At 39.3% G+C, this 21,135-nt stretch overlaps 1 protein-coding gene across 6 annotated transcripts in view; it reads left to right on the top strand.

The window, feature by feature from the left end:
• NFIB (nuclear factor I B) overlaps positions 1 to 21,135 on the top strand; it is a 173,969-nt gene that overhangs the window by 87,011 nt on the left and 65,823 nt on the right. For all 6 annotated transcript variants that reach the window (XM_076361897.1, XM_076361894.1, XM_076361895.1 and 3 more), the window contains exon 3: positions 15,520 to 15,573. In XM_076361897.1, coding sequence (XP_076218012.1) covers positions 15,520 to 15,573 — 54 coding nt within the window. The remainder of the gene's footprint in view (positions 1 to 15,519; positions 15,574 to 21,135) is intronic.

Raw genomic sequence — 21,135 nt, 5'->3', positions numbered from 1 at the left:
GGGCTTCCCCCACTGTTTCTGGTTTGGCAACGATGTGGTTTTTCACCCTGTTGCAATGCTGACTGCCAAGGAGACATGGCCAGCTTTCTGCTTCCTGTCTTCCTCTTTGTCCTGGCTTGGCCTGCACTCTGCCTGCCAAGTCACAGATGCCAAAAGCTTATACAAAAAGGTCAAACAACTAAGGCTTGAAATCACCTGTGCCAACATTTGTATTTTCTTTCTATTCTTCTGTATTTGGCTAAATGGAAAGTACACAGCACATAGCTGAGACAGGAATACAGAGAAATTTTGGCAATAGGACTGTATGGATTACAGTTTTGCAAACTGCACACAGAGGCAGTGAACACTGAACATTTTAGGAGGAATTCTGAGTAAAGCTTGGTGAAATGTGAAGTGCTAAAGGTATATAATAACCTTTTTGGTTTTGTGGATTAGCCCTTTCCCCTCCCCCACCCAGTTTGTTTTTGCTTACTCCTGCAGTTTTACTGTATTTGGGAGTCAAGTTCCTTTGGAGTTTAGTACTACACTTCTTTGCAGTTGGATCTGCAGCTACATTAATATCTGTGACCCTGTTGTAACTACTAAGAAAATTAAGCTTAAGGTAATATTTATAACTAGGAAGTTCTAATAATAAGTATATAGCTGTTCAGAACCTAAACTTCACCAGCATAAATCTGAAAACTCCTGAATTGAACAGTTTTGTACATTTTTTCCGCAGACGAAATTTGTTTGCCTGATTTTGGTTCAGCTTCTCTCCTGTGAAGCAGGAAAATATATCTACCACTTCTATTTCTGTAATGTTTCTTATAATGACTATGATATTCACCTAATGCTTTAATCTCCTGGTTTTTGACTAAACGCTAAGGCTGATAATAGTAGCCATAAATGCATCATGACTGTTGGCCACGAGTTGTAAAATTGCATGATTGTAGGGGAAGCCTTCTGTTCAGATGATTCATCAAAGCCCAGGTTGTAAAGCACAGCTTCGTATTTCAGTTAGTCTTCAGAAGAGACTATTCACTTTATTCATCATCTGCTCAGACTCTCCCCTACCTTGCACACCTTTAAAGAGAGGGTGTTTCTTTAAAGTAACAGCAACAAGCAAGAGAAAAAAGAGAAAGATCCTTTCAGCAACAGGCCACTTCATAATAAGCAGCATTTGATTGTCTGTCTCTAATTCAGTTGAGCAAGAAACCTGTACAGTTCTTCGTGGTTTTAGTTTGTTTAACTAAAAGTATTTTCCCGGACACTGAGAAGGTTGCAGGGCTGAGGAATATTCCCAGGCATATGATGGTGGCAGGAGGAAGGTAGCGAGAGATTGCAAAAAGAAGATAGGGAAAAGAATTTGTTGTTGGTTGTTTTGTTCATTCATACAGGTGGTTGCAAGTTATCTTACAGTAAATCTTTAACAATTTCATATACAGTATTATTCCTAAAGTTAATTATAGACCTAGACCTTGGATAAAAGGGCTGCCAATGTCATTAATGGAATAACAGCGCGCGTCCTAGAGTCAAACATTGTTTGTGGACAACCGTTTCTGACTCCACACACATAAAGCCACATATTCTGACTTCATTGCATACCAGTGAGTAATTTACTCACATGTATGCCCTCTGCTCTTAGTAATGCTACAGAAGAATCCTCTGTAAGTGTGGATGGCAATTGTTACTACTACTTGTCTATTCTGAACGCGGGTTGTCTGTCTCTGTCCTTCCAGCTGTGCTTCGCTGGGTTGTGATTTACAGGCTGCTAACTATATTTGCCCCCGAAGCAGAGAGCATTAGTAATGGTAAAGGAGTTGAGTAGTCATGCAACTTTGTTGGTGAATATTTTGGATGTTCTTCAGTGCCAGGGTGGGGTTAGTAATTTTCTCAGGTACCTGAAGGTGAAACGTCACTGCAGAGTTTTCACAGAACTTAATTTTGTGCAGTATTTCAGGAAGATTTCTCCTGGGAATGACTGAAATCAGCAAGATGATCTTGATTGCTGCTGTTTATTTTGTGACCTTAAAATTGACAAATCTGCCCTGCAGAAGGAAGGACTGTGGGTATGCTTATGTGTGAACAAGAAAAAAATTCAGTTTTAAATATTGTTCGTTGCAGGCCATCAATGTTGAATTTGTTGTTAGCAGGGACTTAACGTAGGTAGTCATCTGATCCAAGGGTCTTCAGGCTGTACAGGATGTTAAAACTGGTCTGCAACCCCTGTAAGGAGATGGTCTTTCCTAAGAGGCACAAACTTCATTTTTACAGATTTCAAGACAGTAAGGAGTTTGTCATTTGGGCTAAGAATTTATCTTGGCTTTCTAATGATTTATAAACCATTCCAGTCTTGGTAATGAGTCTGAAAATGATGTTGAGAGAACATATTTCAGCAGTCTGTGAGAACACTTGAATGAAGTATGGAAACACAGGAAAAAGTATTTTTTAACACACAGTCCAGATATGTCAATTTACTGTGGTTCTCCCCTGCTAATCTCATGGAAAGACATGGTCCAGAGAATTTGCCTTGTTCTGCCCCATAATCACTGCACTTCTTTTTAAAGCCTCATTGCTTAATAAATGTTATTTCCTAACATGTGACTTTATTATGTATGTTTAGCCTAGTCTTTTTTTAAAAATGCTGCAACATACTGATTAAATTTTTTGCATCTGCTGATTATTGAAATGGACTTATGCTAATAAATTTAGGAAGGCAGCTATCATTTTGGTGCTGACGTATGCCTTTGCTCAGAGATCCTCATGTGATTGCCTGTGATCTATATGAACTTAACGTTAGGCTGTGGCATTTAGTTTGAAATGGTATAGGTGAGAGCTGTGCAAAGATACCCAAACTTGCTGTGACTGAGCTAACTTGTGTATGGGAAACAGTGTAGGCTTGCAAGCTTGACAGTCTTCCTAGATTCATGTTTTCTGGTCTGTCTTCTATATACGTACACATACTGTCTAACAAACTGGTAACCTGTAGACTAAACTTTGTATAAAGCCTTAGTTTTATTCTTACTGTCATGGCAATCTGTCTTCATGTGCTGTTTCCATCTCCTGAATACTTACATCATACTGTTATCAATAGCTATGCATATGGAAGTGATTTGATTGTTCATTTGATTAAAATAGAAGAACAGGGCCATACAGTAATGCTAGTGTTTCCTGGGGGGACACAGGGCTTTAAACATACAGCAGACAAACTGGCTTGATATGGACTGTGTTTTAACTTTGTTACATGGACTTAATTTTGAACAAGTGTGTAAGAAGGAAGACTAATGCCAGAATCACTTTGGAAAAATTGGCCAAAAAATGTGCTGGCTTATTCTTGGTTTCCAGTGGTTGCTTTGCTGCTGGTGGAGCTCCCTGTTGCCAGCCCTGGCATTGCCTCGCGCTGCTGCTCATGGGTCACACACCCCTGTTCTGTTCCCATGTGTGGAAGTGCGTTGGTGCCAGTGAACAGAAGAGCATCATGTGAAAAGCGTACATTGCTACGGGACAGCTTCAGGTCCGGGAAGGTTTGGGAAAAGCCTGGGGCAGGCTGACGAGCAGGCTTTTTAACTTTGCTGCATCCTGGGATCAGTGCCTTTCTTTTTTTTTGTGTTGGTTTTCTTGGTTTGTTTTCTGCAAGTGTGAGGTGTGACTAGTGGGCCCTCTGCAACACTTACCTGTCAGTCACACCCACTGGGTAGAGAAACACAGCCCTAGGCTAAGGTGAATTTCATGAGAGAATTTGATTTTCTCATGTTCTTGCTGTTACTGATATCATACTGCTATCCTGAAAAGGGTCTATTGCTCGTGTTTCACTTTTAAGTAGGCGTTAAAGGGGTACTGTTTATTATTCAGATGTACAGCATCTCCTGGAAAACTGCTTGAAAACATAAAAGCATTTTGGGGCTTTGGAGATTTGCTTGCTATAACTGTTCATAAGGGTAAAGATTATTGTCTAACTAGCCAATTAGTCTCATTTGCATGTCAATGCAAATTTTAGCAGCTGCGTGGAAACCTGAACTACTGAAAGATAGGCTGATCTGAATGAAGTCTAGTCTTGGCATTGTGCACTTTTCCAAACTCACATTAAGTTGCTCAAGCAGCACAGACAGATTGACTTTACACTGCTCTGAAGTGTTGGCAGCAACCACAGTGGAAGGAGGCTGGGCTAGAAAGGAAGCTGTAAGAATGATTTACAGAAGCGCACAAGGTGTGTGTGTGTATTTGTGGAGGGCGGGGATGGACAGACAGAAGGGAGGAAGGTAAGGCAATCTGAGAAGTTTTTGCAGGTTTCCAATGAAGTATTGTCGTCTGCTTGAAATCAGTCATAAAAGGGTCTGCTGTAATTACAGTGTATACACCTGAACTCTTGTGCAGTGCACTGTGTCTCATCTAACTCCTTCAGGTCAAGTGAGTTTAACCCATTTGTCCAGGAAAAATACAATGCAGAGCTGTCAAAGTGCTCAAATACACATAAGATGTTGAACTGAATCTTGAACCTGCTATGTGGGTGCACAAGGGGGAAAATGATTATTATTGTTCCTGGAAGAAGGACAGTGCAAGTATTAAGTTGCTATTTTTTGCTGTAAAGTTTTTAGAAAAATCTGAAATATTTTTGTAAGGAATGCTGTTGTTCACATTTAGTCCTGTTCTTTCAGTAACGCACAGGAGAGTTAACATGTTTAACTCATTAGACTTTCCCCTCTACAAAGCCACAAATGTTGGTTTATAAGTAAGATAACCCTGAAGCTATATGCATTTATAATTTCAGCACACAAACACATGCACACATACATGAATATACAAACTTATTACAATGGAAAGGACTGTTTGGATTGAATGTTATTTTATATCTTTGGACAGCAGAAAGTTACTTTTTAAGTAAAAAAGGGCCTTTAGTAAGAATGTAATACCTGCAGTTATAGTAGGCATGTTGAATGTCTAAGGTTACTCATTCTGGCTTCATGTCTTGGAGCTGTTGGGTGGTGCAACCACTTTTGCTCTCTGCCACAAACTGGAACTGGACTTTCTGTTGTATTTTCAGTAAGCTTGTACAAGGTTTTTTAACTCCAAAGACTTTTTTTTATAGCTGCAGACCAAATCAGACTTGATAGATTTCTCAGGGTCTTGCTGTGGTGGAACAGCGGTAAGAAAATAAGCCTTAGAAACTCTGGATGGTTAAATAATGTTCAAGGCACTGGCAAGTTACCAGGTGTAGTAAGAATTTTGAGTTAGTCTTTTTTTTTTTTTAACTTAATTAACATTTAATTTTTACTCATGCAAACCAAAAAAAGTAGTAAGCAATAAAAATAACAACCTTGGAATTTGAATTCATACATCTGGTTTTTTTAGATAAAGAGTAGTATCCTTTTTCCAAGTATATAATACTTAGGTACTACAAAAATATGTGCCAGCTTTAGTAAATAATTTGAAATAAAAAGAGCAAAAGCAGCCTGTGCTGTACACTGAACCAGCAAGCATGTTTTAAAATCTTGGTTGCAGTACTGCAGTTGGTATTGTACCTATGTCAGGGAATTTCACCTATGTAGATGATGCTAATACATGAGAAATTAACAGAAATGAGGGATATGCTGACGTGTAATATACAGTGAAAGTTACAGAATTACAAAACAGATGCTCCCATGTGATATTAGCCACAAAATGACAGAATTATGTTGGGAAGGCACAAATGAACATAATCAGATAGGATTTTTTTTTTAATAGCTTTTGACCAATATGACTGCAAAGGCAGTGCTATTGCTAATAGGGAGATAGGAAGTCTGTGGGAAAAATGTTCTTTAAAATTGCTTTGTTTAAAATTTGAAAGACAAGTTTTAAACCAGGATACTTTTTTTTTTCTTTTTTTGGTTACATGCTTTAAAAAAAATTCCTTGTGTTTTTTGAGAACATCCCTGCCCAAACCCAAAACTGCGTTAGTCATACAGTCTAAGGGTTAGTCAGTTCTACATTTTAAGTTCTCCTGTGGCACATCGTATGATTAGGTACTTCTAATTTTTATCTACCATAAAAGGTCAAAGTAGACAGAAAATCAATGCATTGATCAGATTTTTTTTTTTTTTGATCACTGTTGCTTCAGTGCTCTATATATTATCTCTTCTCATTATTTATTTATTACCAACTTGCATATGCTGAAAAATAAACACAGTGGCTGTGAGCACACATGCAATTCCATGCAAGTTTATGAACCACTGGTATGAAAAGGTAGGGTGATTTTTCTCAGCCAGTTCTTGTACATTACCTACTTAGTGCCCACTGATAGATTTAATCTTTCTTTTGTCACTGTTAGTTTGTTGTAATAGTATGTGTGTGGGATTATGGACAGGCAAAGTGGTGCATATTTTGTCTACTAATTTTTAGATTATAGCAGATGGAATTAAATCTACTTTATAAAGAATATGGTAGCATAACCTACAAATTATGTGTATATACTGCTATTTGAGACATTGCTCTCATAAACATGATCTATGATAAAAAATATGTTACTTAAGGATACGCAGAACTATGGCATTCCTTATGCCCCATCTTTGTTAGATGTAAATTAATATCCCAGTATTTAAAAATTGCACATAGCATCAACTGGCAATCTCAAGATAAGAAATAGCATTGTATAGGCAGCAGTTGGAAAAAACCCAACCAACCAACCAACCAACCAAAACCAAAGCATCACTCTTTTGGGGTCTTTTCTTGGTGTATTCCATATTCTTTATGCTAAAGGTCGTGTTTTACCACCACTCATGAAGTTGAAATTAATTGAAATGAAAACATAGTTGTGGTAGCATTGTGGATCATAGATCAAAATTAGGAGATCCTTTGGTAAATGTTATAGTATTTAGAAACACTACAATGATGTTTAGGTTGTCAAATCATTAAGCCTTTTCCCTCCTATTTCAGAGAAAACAATTTTGTTTTGGGCTCCTAAACACAGTTACACTTACTGGCAGAGGTATTACCTCATGCTGTTCTTAGCTGGCTTGAAGAAATACTAAACACTGCAGTGCTCTAGTCTAATTTTGGAGTTTCCATGATATGTAAACCCCCAGCATTTTAGTTTAATTGCTGTTTATTTCCCTCAATTAGTGTATAGTGCGGTGGCATACTTAGTGTTTTAGATCTGTCTACAGAATAATAGAAAGGCCTCGTGATCTTCTGCTAATATTTGTAAACTACTTTGTGGGTTCTTTGTCGGGTGATGTTTTAGACTCGCAAAGTAGCATATGATTGTAACTCTCTGAAAGGCTGAAGAATCCGACTTTTATTACTCTATGTTTTAATAGAGGATGCAATGCACTTCGAAGAAAAAATGCAGTCCCATCCTACAGTATTTGTTGAACTATGCTTGCTTTTGTACTTTTAAACTGTAATTTACCATGAAGTGCCTCATCCAAAACTTGCTGAAGCAACTTTCCATTGATTTTAACAGCCTTTGGCTGAGACCCATATTGAACAAAACTGATTTTTTTTCATAGTCATATCATCATTATCCCGTGTTAAAAAATATTGCCTTACGTAGTGGAAATGTGTATTTTATCTCCCTGAACTCTTTTTGCTTTATTGCCCTAAAATGCAACAGAAAATGAAATCCTGACTACATGGGAGTCAGTGGTAAAATCCACATTGACTTCCATGAAACCAGGATCTTAGTAATATACATTGCATGAAGGTGAGGGTCAGCCTTTGTCTTTCACAACATAATGAAGTGGCCAGTTTATTAATTGGCTGAAGGTATATGCAAGCAAATTCCTATTCTTTATATACAAATGTGAACTTTTTCATTAATATAGTCTATCACATAATTTCTCTCTTCTTTAAACAGCCAAATAAGTCTCTCACTGTGTTCTACCTTTTGGTTTTCATCTTCTGAAGAATCCATAATAAAAGCCCTTTATGATATATACCTTAATGTAAAAGGTTTCTTGGTTTCCAAGAACAACTTCTGAATGTTTCCGACTATAGCTATTATCCACTGTATCTTCCAGGTGGATAAAATTAAGCGTTCATATCTCATCCTTTCCTACTGAATCCAGCAAGTTTTGGAAAGAAACTTTGTTCTTTCACATTCATCCACATGTGGCAAGATACCTATGTAAACCTCTTCTTAACATACATGTCAAAAAAAAACTCAGCTAACATTATGAAGTATGGGAAACACTTGTTTCAGGCCATGAAAAAATAGAGCCCTTTTCTTAACTTAAAAATGTGTGTATGTGTGTGCGTGTGTGTGTGCATACATATATACATAATACATATATATTCCATGCACAACTGATCCTATAACACAGCTGGGGAAAGTTGTTCAGTTTTCAAAATGAGCAACATATGGTCTTTATAAACTGTGTAAGAAATATTTTGAATAAATAAGTGTTGTGATTTATTTTACATAAACAAATAAGGGAATTTAAATTAAAAAGATAAATCTGTGCATGGGACATAAAGCTGAAAAGATGACTATGTGTACTGCTGTTTTGGTTCTGGTAAGTGCTTCTAGGTCCTTGAATTTCTTTCAACTATATGAAAACTGGATTTACTCCCAGAGCTCCACTTCTTAACTAGGGCAGTTTAAAAACTAAACAAGGGCTGAGTCAGTTAATTAATTTAAATGAGATTACAAATCAGAAACACATTACGTAATGTTGATTTAATTACCATTTTTTATTTACCTAATTAAAACACTCTGAAGAAAAGTTAACAGTCTCAACAATGGCCGGTTGGGTGACTTGGCAGCAGCAGATCTGAGCTGCTGATAAAAGGGGAGGTGAAGCGGGGAGCCCGCCATGACCTGCGCGGCTCTGACATCCCGAACCATCACGCGCTGCCTTGCTGTCAGCCCGCGTGGCGGGCGCCTGGGTGGTGGGATTGCCCTGACCAGCCCGAGCGTGGTGATGCCGCTCCAGCTGCCGACCCCTGCCAGGGGGACCGGGAAGCATGTCCCATGGGGACGGATGGGCTCTCAGCTGAAAGGCGCGGGGTTTCTCACAGTCGTGCCAGCTGCAGGCGAACTTGTCTGTTGTGGGAGGGCGCGGGGGAGTGTGGTGAAAGGGGACGGCTGATGACTGAGTAGCTCTTGCCGTGTCCCCACTCCAAAGCAAACAGGTTCAAAACGAAATGAAAACAGAGCCCAGCTTCTGCCTGCCGGGCCGGCTGTCTCCCAGTGGGAGCACCTCCATGCCTGAGCCCTGAAGGCTTTTGTGAAATGACAGGCCTGCTTGGGCTAAAACCCGGGTACCTGCCTGAGCCAACAGGCAACACAGATAGATAACTTAGCTTTCTGTGGCCAGCAGTCAGCTCTGTTCCTCACTGCCTTTTTCAGGTAGGTGAAGGTTAGATGGCAGCACCCTTTCAAGGTAAAGAGTGTAGGTCACTGTTATGGTGCCTCATGGCTCCTGGTATGGCACGTGGGTGCTGATAAAGCCTGCCCTCGTAGGATCAGCACATCCAGTCTTCAGAGTAGCTCCTGCCGCTGCTCTGGTCTCACAAGAGGTCCCTCCCATGCCTCCTGGGTGCAAACTAATGAAGGGAGCAAAAAGCAGTGGGGATTTACTTGTCAAAATGGAGTTTGCACTGAGGAACTGAGGCTTCCTTGAGATTTGAATACACCTCTTATCAATAGCAACCAGGACTGTTATTTCTGCGTCAGCTTAAGAGCCTTTGCACATAGATTTCTTTGGTATGCTTACTTAAATTTGTGGAAACCAGGTCTGAAAATGGATCAAAGCTAATGATATGTCTTCAGAAAACTGGAGGATGCCACAGAGCCTCTGCAAGGTGAGCAACAAGCAGTCTTTCCCTGCATGGCCAACGGGGCTTGCCAGTGCAGTGTTGTCTGGGAGCTGATGCCACCGCCCCATGACTTGCACCTAAATGTCTAACTTCAGTTCTCTACACTGCTCATTTACCAGCAGCTGTATGAATGCCAAGCACATTAAAAACTTGTAGGGCTAGTGCCTCATATACTTACTGAGTGCAATAGCACTGTACTAGATAGCAGTCTTGGTGAACACAGAGGAACTCCTTGCAGAATAAGGATAGCAGAATGACATTTTTAAAAGAAGTCACTGCTTCTGTGTTGTGGAGGGTTTCAGTCTGGGTGTCATGAACGCATATTGCTAACAGAGTATATGCTGTTGCAAAGAGATGTGAGACTTTGTCCTGCAAACATGTCTTTCTTATGGTGGAGCCCTACTTGTGTTTTGAGGTGCTGCTTCGTCCTTGTGTGAACTGTGGTTCATACCATATATCTTCAGGGATATAGAATCATAGAATCATTTAGGTTGGAAAAGACCCTTAAGATCATCGAGTCCAACAGTAAACCTAACACTGCCAAGTCCACCATTAAACCATGTCCCTAAGCACCACATCCACACGTCTTTTAAATACCTTCAGGGATGGTGACTCAGCCTCTTCCCTGGGCAGCCTGTTTCAATGCTTGGCAACCCTTTCAGTGAAGAAATTTTTCCTAATACCCAGTCTAAACCTCCCGTGGCACAACTTGAGGCCATCTCCTCTTGTCCTATCACTTCTTACTTGGGAGAAGAGACTAACACCCACCTCACTACAACCTCCTTTCAGGTAGTTGTAGAGTGTGATAAGGTCTCCCCTGAGCCTCCTCTTCTCCAGGCTAAACAACCCCAGTTCCCTCAGCCGCTCCTCATAAGACTTGTGCTCTAGCAAAGAAAGTGGTGGGGGTGAGCATTTTGTCATACAAAATCAGCCAAGATTGTCAGGGGAAGTATTTCCATTAAATGTAGTGGTCTATGAAAATGTGAAAAATAAATCGCCCCTCAAGTTAGCATACTTATGAAAACAAGGGTGACACTTGTACCAGTTCCATTTCCATGTTTATAGCATCATTTCAGCAGATACTTAATACAATAAAACACTTTCAGCTTGTTTATACCATAAACAAAATGTCACATCACTAGAGTTGGTGTGAATAATGCTCATAAAATTGTACAATAATTCAGGGTCATCAGATATAGAAATGGTATACAATGAAAGACATTGCTTTTGCAAAATGAAATAATTAGAAGTATTTGGGAAGTTTATAAATCCAATCAGTTGCTTTGTCAAAGTAAAATAATATAGGTAGTAGAAGGTAAGTGTGTAGTAAAATTAGGAAAATAATAATTAATGGTAATGATTTAAAGTACACAGATGAAATTATTTATTCATTTGCTTAATGGATTTTTGCTGATCATGTTATTTGCTTTGGAGGAGAGGGAGATATCTTGCTTTTTTGTTGCCATGGATGCTTTCCTACCATGACGATGTTCTGAAAGTCTTTGAAAGATGAAGAGCTGATTTGGAAAGTCTTTTCCCCATGAGGACAGCCCAGCAGTGGAGCTGGGGCCCAGGGAGGTTGGGCCGTCTCCATCCTTGAGGGGTTTCATGCCCTGACTTTGTAAAGCCCTGAGCAGCTGAGTTTGATCCCATGTCTGAGCCTTCCCTAGGCAGGGGCTGGGACTGGAGACCTCCCCAGGTCCCCACCAGGCTGGGCTGTTCTGTGATCCTGTGATTTTCAGGGTTACAGCTATTTGCCTCAAGTTTGTGATGTCAGGTGGCGATGTAATCCCGAAGGATGACAGTCTGGGAGGTAGTTGTGATTCTTGTTCATGGTAGTGACTCTTTCAGTTGTCAAGTCAGATGCCGTATACGTATGTGAAGGCTTGAACAGCATCAAACTGATACTTACATGGCGCCACATCTCTCTGGTCCCCTGTCCTCTCCCATACCCAAATCATGGACTATAAAAGAACAAGGGTGTATTTGCATGCTGGTGAATGATTAAATTAGTGTCTGTCAGCTGAGATTAACTGAGTGCAAAGGCTGTCTTCTAGCCTGTGGCAAATGAAAAGAGAAATGTGTTCATTGAAACCACTGAGGAAGTTTATTTGATTAGTATGATACCTGTGGAGAATCTGCTTATTTCTAAGACATGGTTCAAGAAAGTATTTTTTCTTTTTACAGACTGCCTCTGTTTGTTTTCAAGGCCTTCAATGTTATGCTAATGCAGAGAGCCTTAAAAGCAAAATTCCTTGTACAGTATGGGGCATCAGGGAGGTATAGCATAACTTAATTTTTAAAGACAGTATCCTCTCTTATCAGCTGAAAAATGAAAGTTTAGACTACTGAGGTGAGCAATATTAAAAATCCCTCAGGAAGCTGGTTAACAGCAGTGTGACTTTCTTGGCTTTGCTGGGGTGTGTATCCTTCCTGCTGCTGCTTGTCGAAGACAAGGTGGTACAACACAAACAACAACAACAAAAAACCAAACAACAAAGAAAAGAGTAAACTAAGGGAACTTACGGTTGGGAGTACCGAAATGACAGTGTTCAAAATTTCAGTTTCATCACATTTACATCATGGGGTTTTATTTGCTACTAGTTGTATAGCTTTGCTACTAGTTGTATAGCTTTGCTTACAACTTCTAGCTTAGGAAGTATTTTTCTTTAAATGTGCACAGAATTATTTGGTGGGAAAATTGAATACAAAGCCAGCTAGACAGACAATGATTCTGGTTTATGTCTTTCTCCATCACACTGGAAGAAAAGCCTGCAATTTTTAAACCCAGGGCTCATGTTGTTAATTAATGATCTTGTGCAGTTGAGGACAAAGAAAGATTTAAAGTGTCTTAACATGTCTTTTGCTTCCTTAATTTCTGTGGCTTTCCAAAAATGCCTCTTACTCCCTCTTTTAGAAAAGCATTGCTCCAATGTCCCTTTTCATTCGATGTTCTGCTTATAAATTAAGTTATTCATACAATTTATTCCTATAATGATCATGGTTCTCTCGTACTTTTCAAGGCTGTTTGCATCCAATCAAATCAGGAGAGTGCTTTATAATTACTGACACTGGTAAGAGAATTGGGTCGTCACAGGCCATCTCAGGTCTGTGTATTTTGTCCTGAGAATGAGATGCTTCTGTGTGCTTTTTTAAGTGCAGAGTTACATAGATTGATACTTTCACACAGAATACAATTCTTTTCTTTCTCAACTGCTCTAAGTGAAGGGTTAGATAAGTTGCTTCTCATATTCAGCTTACAATAATTCTTTGCTTTCTCAAGGTCATTGAGACCCCGCTGGTGAATATGTTAGTAGCATCTACTGCTCAAAACACTGTGTGAGAATCAATCTGTAAAAATCGTGATTGAGAGCTAGTTAACATAAAACCAAAGCTAAGTCTGACTGGCAAATTATAATAACCAGCCAACTGCTTATCCCTATAACTGGAAAATTCTTTGCTAAGTTTGTCTTATTATAATATGAAAAAGAATTGTTTAAACTACCATCAGTCTTTAAATCCTGGATCCAGAAAGTGGCCATGTTGACAAGGAGGAAGTTGGAGTAAAGGCAAATTGCTGTGCAAGAACTAAAAATTATTCTTCACTTTGTGCACCTTTTTAGTGGATTTTAACAGGAGAAAACTTCAAAGGCTATTTTCTGGTAGGCCTCATTAATCCATTTTCAAATCTCTGTGTTCCCCAAGCTACACTGTCCAAGCTTTATTGGGTGCATCTGCTACCAAATTGAGACTTCATTTAGCCACACATCTGCAGTAGTTTTACACTTGGACCATTGCTGTGTAAAATTAATCCTCTCTGTTAATCTTAATTTAGATAATAGTATGTATGGTTTGCAGAAGCAGAGAATGCCTATTAGAAGAATATTAAAGTTCACCCCCTGCAGGGTGAACCTTCCCATTGCAACACAGGAAAAATGGTATTTGTCCATATAAAGGTCCATATGCAGAAAAGCATCATATTTTTAGCATTTTTTTTAGCTGATTGAGTTTTCAAATTAACTTGATTTGATTTTTTTAAAGGGATGTGCTTTATCTTATCATGAAAAGAAACAGGCATACTGAATGGCTACATACTGTGCTGTACATTGGGACTCTTAAGAGTACCCAAGTGCCCAAACCATGGCATGTGCAGAACCTGACCGGGAGGCCTGCCCTTCATTCTTGAAGAAGATAGAGGAAATTTCATGTGAAATTCACTATCCAATGTGTATTTTATTGTGTGCAAGAGTGACTTCATTCAGTATTGGAAAATTTAGTTGTGTTTTTAATACCATCAGAACTGGTTTTCACATGTGCCTTGGTCTTCCAGTACTCTGGTAGATCCCCAGATGCTTGTCTTCTGTGACAATCATCATTCAGATGAATTCAGTAGAACTTGAACTGTGAAATGGATTTCCATCTCAGATAATATTTTCCGTAGAATCAAGCTTGTGTTAACTTAAACTGCTTGAGAGACGTGTGTCAAGCCATGTTTGCTAAGCTACATAACAGATGGTAACAGTTTTCAGTGAACTTCTTGTAGTGGGTGGAGGGAATCTTTCATTCTAGGTTGAGGGCTACATTGGCCTTAAGAAGAAGTGATGGGGCTTGAAGGACAAGTATTCGTTGATATGTACTTTTGTCCTTTTCTATCTTTTATTTTCTTAAATTGGACGCTGTAAGCAGCAATGCATTCAAGAACTCTGACTTCCCTCTGGGGTCCATTTGGCAGTAGCAATTTCTGTAGTGCTATGATGCAATCTTTTGAGAGTCCTATGCTACTAATAAGCCCTGCTACATTTAAAAAAAATGGATATTTTTTATTCAGACTGTAAAACTGCTCCATTTTAGATACCTATATGCAGAACAAATGGTTGTGCTTCATTTAATTTCTTAATCTTTTTGCATACAAGAGTGTCTGTCATGTCTTACCTTGTTAATAACAATTTTTTGCAGCGGAGCAGCGTTTTGTTATACCATTGGTGTGGGAATACAGCAAAAAGTAGATAGTTTTAAAAGCAACTGCTTTTATGAATAAGGATATAATTTATTATTTAGTGTGTAAACATCGAATTGCATTCTCCTCTTGATTCATTAGGTGCATGTATCATGAAAAGAAGACTCTTTGAAGTCTACAGGATTTGGGGTTTTTTAGTTTTTATGTTACATAATCTTCATTTCACAACAGCAATTCTCACAGACTAGGAACACAAAGCCTATATTGTATTAAAATGGACAGTCATATCTTCAGTGCAGTCCTGAGTCTGTGGAAGCAGCGTAGGCCTTTGTGCTTTAAGGAAAGGGTGAAGAAACAAGACTCATCACTGCAAACGCCGTTAGTTGCCTGATCCAGTACGTCTTTCTGGTCATTGCCTGAGAAGAAACTACCTCTGCTTTGCTGATTATGCAATATTATTTTGGGGGGTGGAGCGAAAGGGAATGAAAAGGTACCCTTGTAGATGTGTTTACAACTTGAGTATTTACCTGAATGACTCTCTTGTCCTTATTCAGTGATCTATGAGTTCCTCTTATTAGGATCATTGCATCTTTCACAATGTTTCCGCTTCTGCATAAAATGGGTTACATATAGTGTGTTTGTTCAATAATGCCTTCATGTAGAAAGTCAGGGAAATGACCTTTAAGAACAAAAAGTTAAGTATTAGTTTAATACTGAAGGAGGGTATTAAAAGGTTGTGAGATACTTTCAAAACAAATTAGTAAAACATTTCTTTCATTTCTTTATAGATTCTGGACAACCAGGAAGTCCAAGCCACAATGATCCTGCCAAGAATCCACCAGGTAAATATAAGTTCCAGAACATGTGCATCTAACATTGTTTGAGAACAAAGATACTACTGTTAATATTTAAAGAGAGCATAATTTGTCAGCAACCTATTTTGCACTGGTAAGTACATATAATCAGGACAAGCTGTGATTATTTTAGTTCTTTTAAACTGGTAATACCTCAATTGTAGTTTCATCAACATCCATTTAATCTAAGGAATTTTTCTTTCAGTTCATGGTTTTTAGAATTTTGTAAGTGGGGATGGGCAGAGGAGTAAGGAGACACGATTCCAAATAACTTTACTTTTATAAAAGTCTTCAAATGCTACAATTATTCTTTTATCTCAGACAAAACACAATTGACCTACCTCTAAAGTCTGTGACCTGAGCTACCAGCTTCTTTACTTTTCTTTTATATGTGCATTATAAAATGCAAATATGTTCATTTTTTGTATTTTCTGTATCAGCTCAGAGCAGTTTTTGAACATCTTATTAATGGGTCATGTTAGTGACATTTGGAATTTTTTTGAGAGATGTCAGTGAAAACAGTCCTTTCAAGGATTCTCTAAAAATAAAAATTCAAGAGAAAATCAAACCCGGACTTTGCCATTCCACACTGTTTAGACCAACGTTTCTTTGTATTTTCATGGAGTTATCCTTCTAATCAATTGGGGTGTGCTAGTAAATCTTGTAAATCTTTGTTGTTTTATGAATTTTATCGGGGTAAGACAAACAACCGTGACAGACATACTATCACTTCTTAATGAGCAATGAGTGACTCCTGCCACCACCTTCATGCTGTATCTTCTCATTTCGGCTCTCAGAAGAAGTGTCTGTCTGAAATAAGCTGCAACTAACTCAGTTTGCTCCTTTTCTAAATGCAAAATGAACCACACTCTAACCAAGAAGTAATTGTGTGATGCTGGGCTGTTACATATACATGAATATTTTCTGGATCTGTACAAACATTAGGGAAAACAGCCTGCATTGTGGCTGTACAGTTTTGTATTATGCATATGATCAAAGTATTCTCTACATGTGGTGGAACATGTCATGCGTGTTGCATGTGAACACCCAAAAGTGGGTGAACCATCATAGATCGTTATACAAAAAGCCATATACCTGTAATATAAAACCAGAAACATATCCTGGAAGATTGCAGATATGTTTTAGAGATATGAGGACAGAACAAGTCAAATAACGTGGTAAGCTGTTTTTCAAGTGATTTTTTAATGTGATTTTTTTTTTTGCAAGGGATGATGCAGGCTTGAAATCACTTTTGGCTGGAGACTTCGATGCTGTTTCTCTCCAGACTGTGTGGGATGTTCTGAGTAGGCTTTTATTTCTCTATTAAATACGTGACATAAATATGTAGGAGAGTGGTTTAAAAACCCAAACCAGCAAATTTACACCTAAAACAAGCCTGAAAAATTTCCTCACAGATAATCACAGTTTTGTAAAACTTGGAGCATTTAGCTGTAGAGCATTTATTTTTGTTTTGGAATATCACTGTGAGCACAAGAAAAGCCAAATGCATTACCCCTCATCATTTTGAAGGATCCTTTGTAGCCTCTGTGTTTGGGAAGCTGAAGGCAGAGCCTGGAAACTCACCTTCAACTTATTTTAAAATTCTGTTTTTTAAGTACCACTTAGCATTTGGAGTAGGAAGGTAGAAATACATATTTCACTAGTGAGGATCGTATCTCCAGTGAGTCCAGTCTCACCAACTTTCAGTCTCAACCCCAGGCTACTCCAGGAAGGAGTTGTCTTGCTGCCAGCAACAGAGCCCTGGGGAGGGCAGCAGATGAGCTATGTAGGCTTTCTTTTGGCAGCCTTGTGGGACAAGACCAGATGTTTGACAAACTCCAGTGTCCCAGAAGGTAGAGGGAGATAGAGGGCAAAGAAATCTGTTGCTGGTTTCATCATGAAACTTTCTGCTTGAAATTTGAGCATAACACTTTCTCATGCTTTGGAGTCACTGCTGGCAGTATTATTCCTTTATCTGCTGCCAAGTGGGGACAGAAAATGGAAGCTGTGCCTTGCTTCCCTTGAAACCCTTCATTTAAGCAGAGACAGAGGCATAACTGAATGTCATCTGTCTATTTGAGGATACATGAACTTCTAGCATCATTCAGCTTCCCTGTGTGATACTGTCTTGTGGTTAAACTGGCAGGGAGAAAGCATTGAGGTTTGTGGGAGTGCAGAATACAGGACTTCTGGGACTGTGCAGGAGAATGAGAGGGAGTTGCACTTCATTCAGCTTGTCTGGGAAAAGGACTGCTGTCCTGTTCTTTCTTATTAAACTTCACATGAGTCTTATTATTAGAACCAGGCAGTCACTTCTGTCAGAGCCCCAGAGGATATCCACTCTGAGGTTTGTTTTCAGTCCCAGGCCAGGAGCATGTGGACTGGCAGTGCCAGGAGGGTTTGTTCTTCTATCATGTTTTGGTCTGATGCCTGTATGTCAAGGAGCCAGGGCGTTGGCAAGGGATAGGTGCTGTTAGCTTTTGGATGCCACTACCTTCACAAAGACATTGCCAAGGAAGAGGAGGTTGGAAACTGAGTGGTAGTTGGCGAGGCTGCTGGTGTTAAAAGTGGGTTTTTCTAGGTTTGGCTAGACTGTTGCATTCTTTAGGGTGTCTGGTAATTTGCTGTCTTAACCATGGAGGGAGGGTAATGTCACTTGCCAAACAAAAGAACATTAAGAGCACTTGCTGGAATTCTTTACAATACGTTCCTAAAAATACACTGAATACTTTGATAGCATAGTACAGTATTAAGATGGTGTAGCTTGTGGTGAAAGTGGTATGTAGCTTTTGTAGCAAGATCCAGGGATATCCTCCTCTAAGATTTATTTTTCAATAACTTTCATCTGGTATACTTCTAAAGAATGAAACTTGCTTTTCTGAGAGCTGGGTTGTAAAGGTCACTTCTCTGCAGGGATTGTTAAGTAGGTTCCAGACACATAGACAAGCTGAACTGAACTGAACTGAGAGAGGAGAAGAGTTTGAACACTGCTGTTGTCCGCATTGGTCATTAAGTTCCTGGAATCTAAAAGTTTATGTTACGCTAGCATGGTACTAACTATTAAAAGTTTACATGGTTTCAAAGAGAGAATGGGCATGTTCATGGGTCCATTGAGGGTGACTAAACAGATAGATAGAGGCACACCTGGATTAATAAGTTTTAAAACTGAAAATACTTGGAGCCTTGGACACTATCAGTCAAAATAAAACCCCAAATACTTTAGGCCTGCCCTGTTTGTTACTATTCTACTGTGCATCTGCTCAGGGCTACTGCTGAAGACAGGCTATTGAAGGAGACCTAGTGTGGCAGTTTCAGTGTAATGCTGTATTATTTGCTCCCTGCAAGTCCCGTAGGTCTTTTATATAGCTTAAGAAAATCTAAAAAATGAACCTTCCTTAACATGTGTGTCTTGAAATACCTGCACAGGTGTGGGAGGGTAAGTACTGAAGACACAGGGAGTGATCGTTCAGTAAATTCATCTCTTAGGCATAAGAAAATTATGAGGGTGAGTAAAAAAAGAAAAACATCTAGAACTACTAGTAAGCTAATGATATTGACACCAGCCATAACAATTTGGTCCCCAGTGATACAATCCTTATTAGCCAGTTCTTCTAGTAGAGATTTTCTGGGTTTTGTTCTGCTTTATTTTTCTTCCCCTTACTTACTTGCCCACTGGCTACAACTGTTTGACATTAGTAACATTAATATTACTTGCTACCTGCCATTGGTGTGAGGTTGCTGCTTGGCAGGCTTGACTTATTCATACACCAGTGCTAGCACTACTGTGTCCAGTTGTTGCCATGTTGCTCAAATCTTTGAAGACAGCCTTTTTAAGCTGCTAAAATAAGAGTAAGAAATAGCAATACTGATAGAGTAAAATGTTACCTTGATATGACAATAAGATAGGATAGACAGTTGAATACAATTTGAGGAATCAAAAGAACTGGAAACCTAAGGGAGTGGATACCAGTTCCTACTGGTGCTTCATGTCCTTCATCTTTTGTCTTCTGGATGGAGCTGGGAGGAGAATAGTCTCTTGTACAGGTCCCTTCAAGATTTCAGAGTTATTCTTGTCCAGCATTGGGGAATACAAAAGATAACTTTTCAGAAGGTGCAAAGGAAACCTAACCATCCTGACATAGACAGTTATGAACCTCATTGGCGAGGGAAGACAAGTGTGTTCGGATTTTTGCTTTTATCCAAGCAGTTCAGTTCAGAGGTTATTAGAGCTATGTTTCCTAGCAAGTGGGACCTGCTAGGTTCCCCCCCCCCCCCCCCCCGATAGAATTTACTCCACTTTAGCTGGTCCAAGGAATATTTTCATATAAATTTTGCAGACTCTATAACATCAGTCAGGGCTGAATGAGGAATGCAGATGACTCAGGTTTCAGCCTGTGTGCTGATGAATATTACATTATTTATATGGGGTGACACACTTTTAGACAGAGAGATTGAGAAACTGTCTCTCTGCCTTTCATTCCTCCCCACTGTTTCCCTTCTTCTTTCCTTCACAGTAACCCATGATATGTTGTCAGGGAATTCATCTAGTGATAAGATCCTTAATCCGAATGAGGCATAGGTGTGTGAATCCCCAGCCCCAACCTCACTGCTCTGGAATTGGTTTTCCCTTTCTATTTTCACCAGAAATTTTATTCTGGGAACCATTTCCAAAGAAGACCTGAGTGAAATCACCATCTATTATTTTTTTTTTCTAATTAAAGAAGGTGTTGCCAAAAAGCTTGCAACCAGCCTCACCTATCTCTCAATATGCAAATCTCTCTTGCAGCTGTAGAGCCCCAAAGGCTTTTTTGCGCTTTCATATGGCTAGCAGCCATAGGGAGAACATTCTTTTTGGATCAAGCCCTAAGAAATGTGTAATAAATTTGCCTATATATGACTGTTTTAGATAGAAGTATTTCAGTTTTAAGTTTTAGAATGTATAGTTTCAGAAATAACCTCTGACGAGTAATGTGGTCTCAACCTTTGCTCTCTTTTGCAAATGTAATAAGCAAATGTCTTTGAGTTTTGAATGACTCAGAACACAGATGGTTTCATTATTTTACGGCATTTCAAGTTACCCTCTTGTGGATGGGGAATTAGCCCCCTAATTGATAGGAATAGAAGAGATACTCCCTGGCCTCATCATAGTAAGTAGCTTTTCTTGTGGAAGCAATGATGCCATAGTAGCAGTTTGGGGATTCAGACAGAATTGTGTTTAAAGAAACATATATTCACCTCGCTTTTTCAGCATGGGAGTGGATATTCTGAAATGCTTGCTGTTTCCCGTATGCCTGCAGCCATGCCATCTCAGATAGTGATCTTCAAATAAAACAGGGTTGGGTTTGGTCAGGGCTTGACTTTCTGTGGAGTTCTCCCTTTCCCAAATGCTCTATGAATTAGTAATGCCAGTGATTGAGAGGTGATACTCTTCCTCATCAGCCTCTCAGCCCTGAGCCAGGTGGGGCATTCTGGGGGCAGTGCGCAGCTGTGCTATCTTGACAATCAGAAACTTGCACAGATTGTACAGCCCCTTTTTCCAAGAGGAATAGT

The sequence above is a fragment of the Aptenodytes patagonicus genome, chromosome Z, assembly GCF_965638725.1.
Source record: "Aptenodytes patagonicus chromosome Z, bAptPat1.pri.cur, whole genome shotgun sequence".
In the NCBI taxonomy this organism is placed as follows: domain Eukaryota; kingdom Metazoa; phylum Chordata; class Aves; order Sphenisciformes; family Spheniscidae; genus Aptenodytes; species Aptenodytes patagonicus.
Note: the sequence above shows the minus strand (reverse complement) of the source record. Positions and strands in the feature narration are given on the sequence as shown.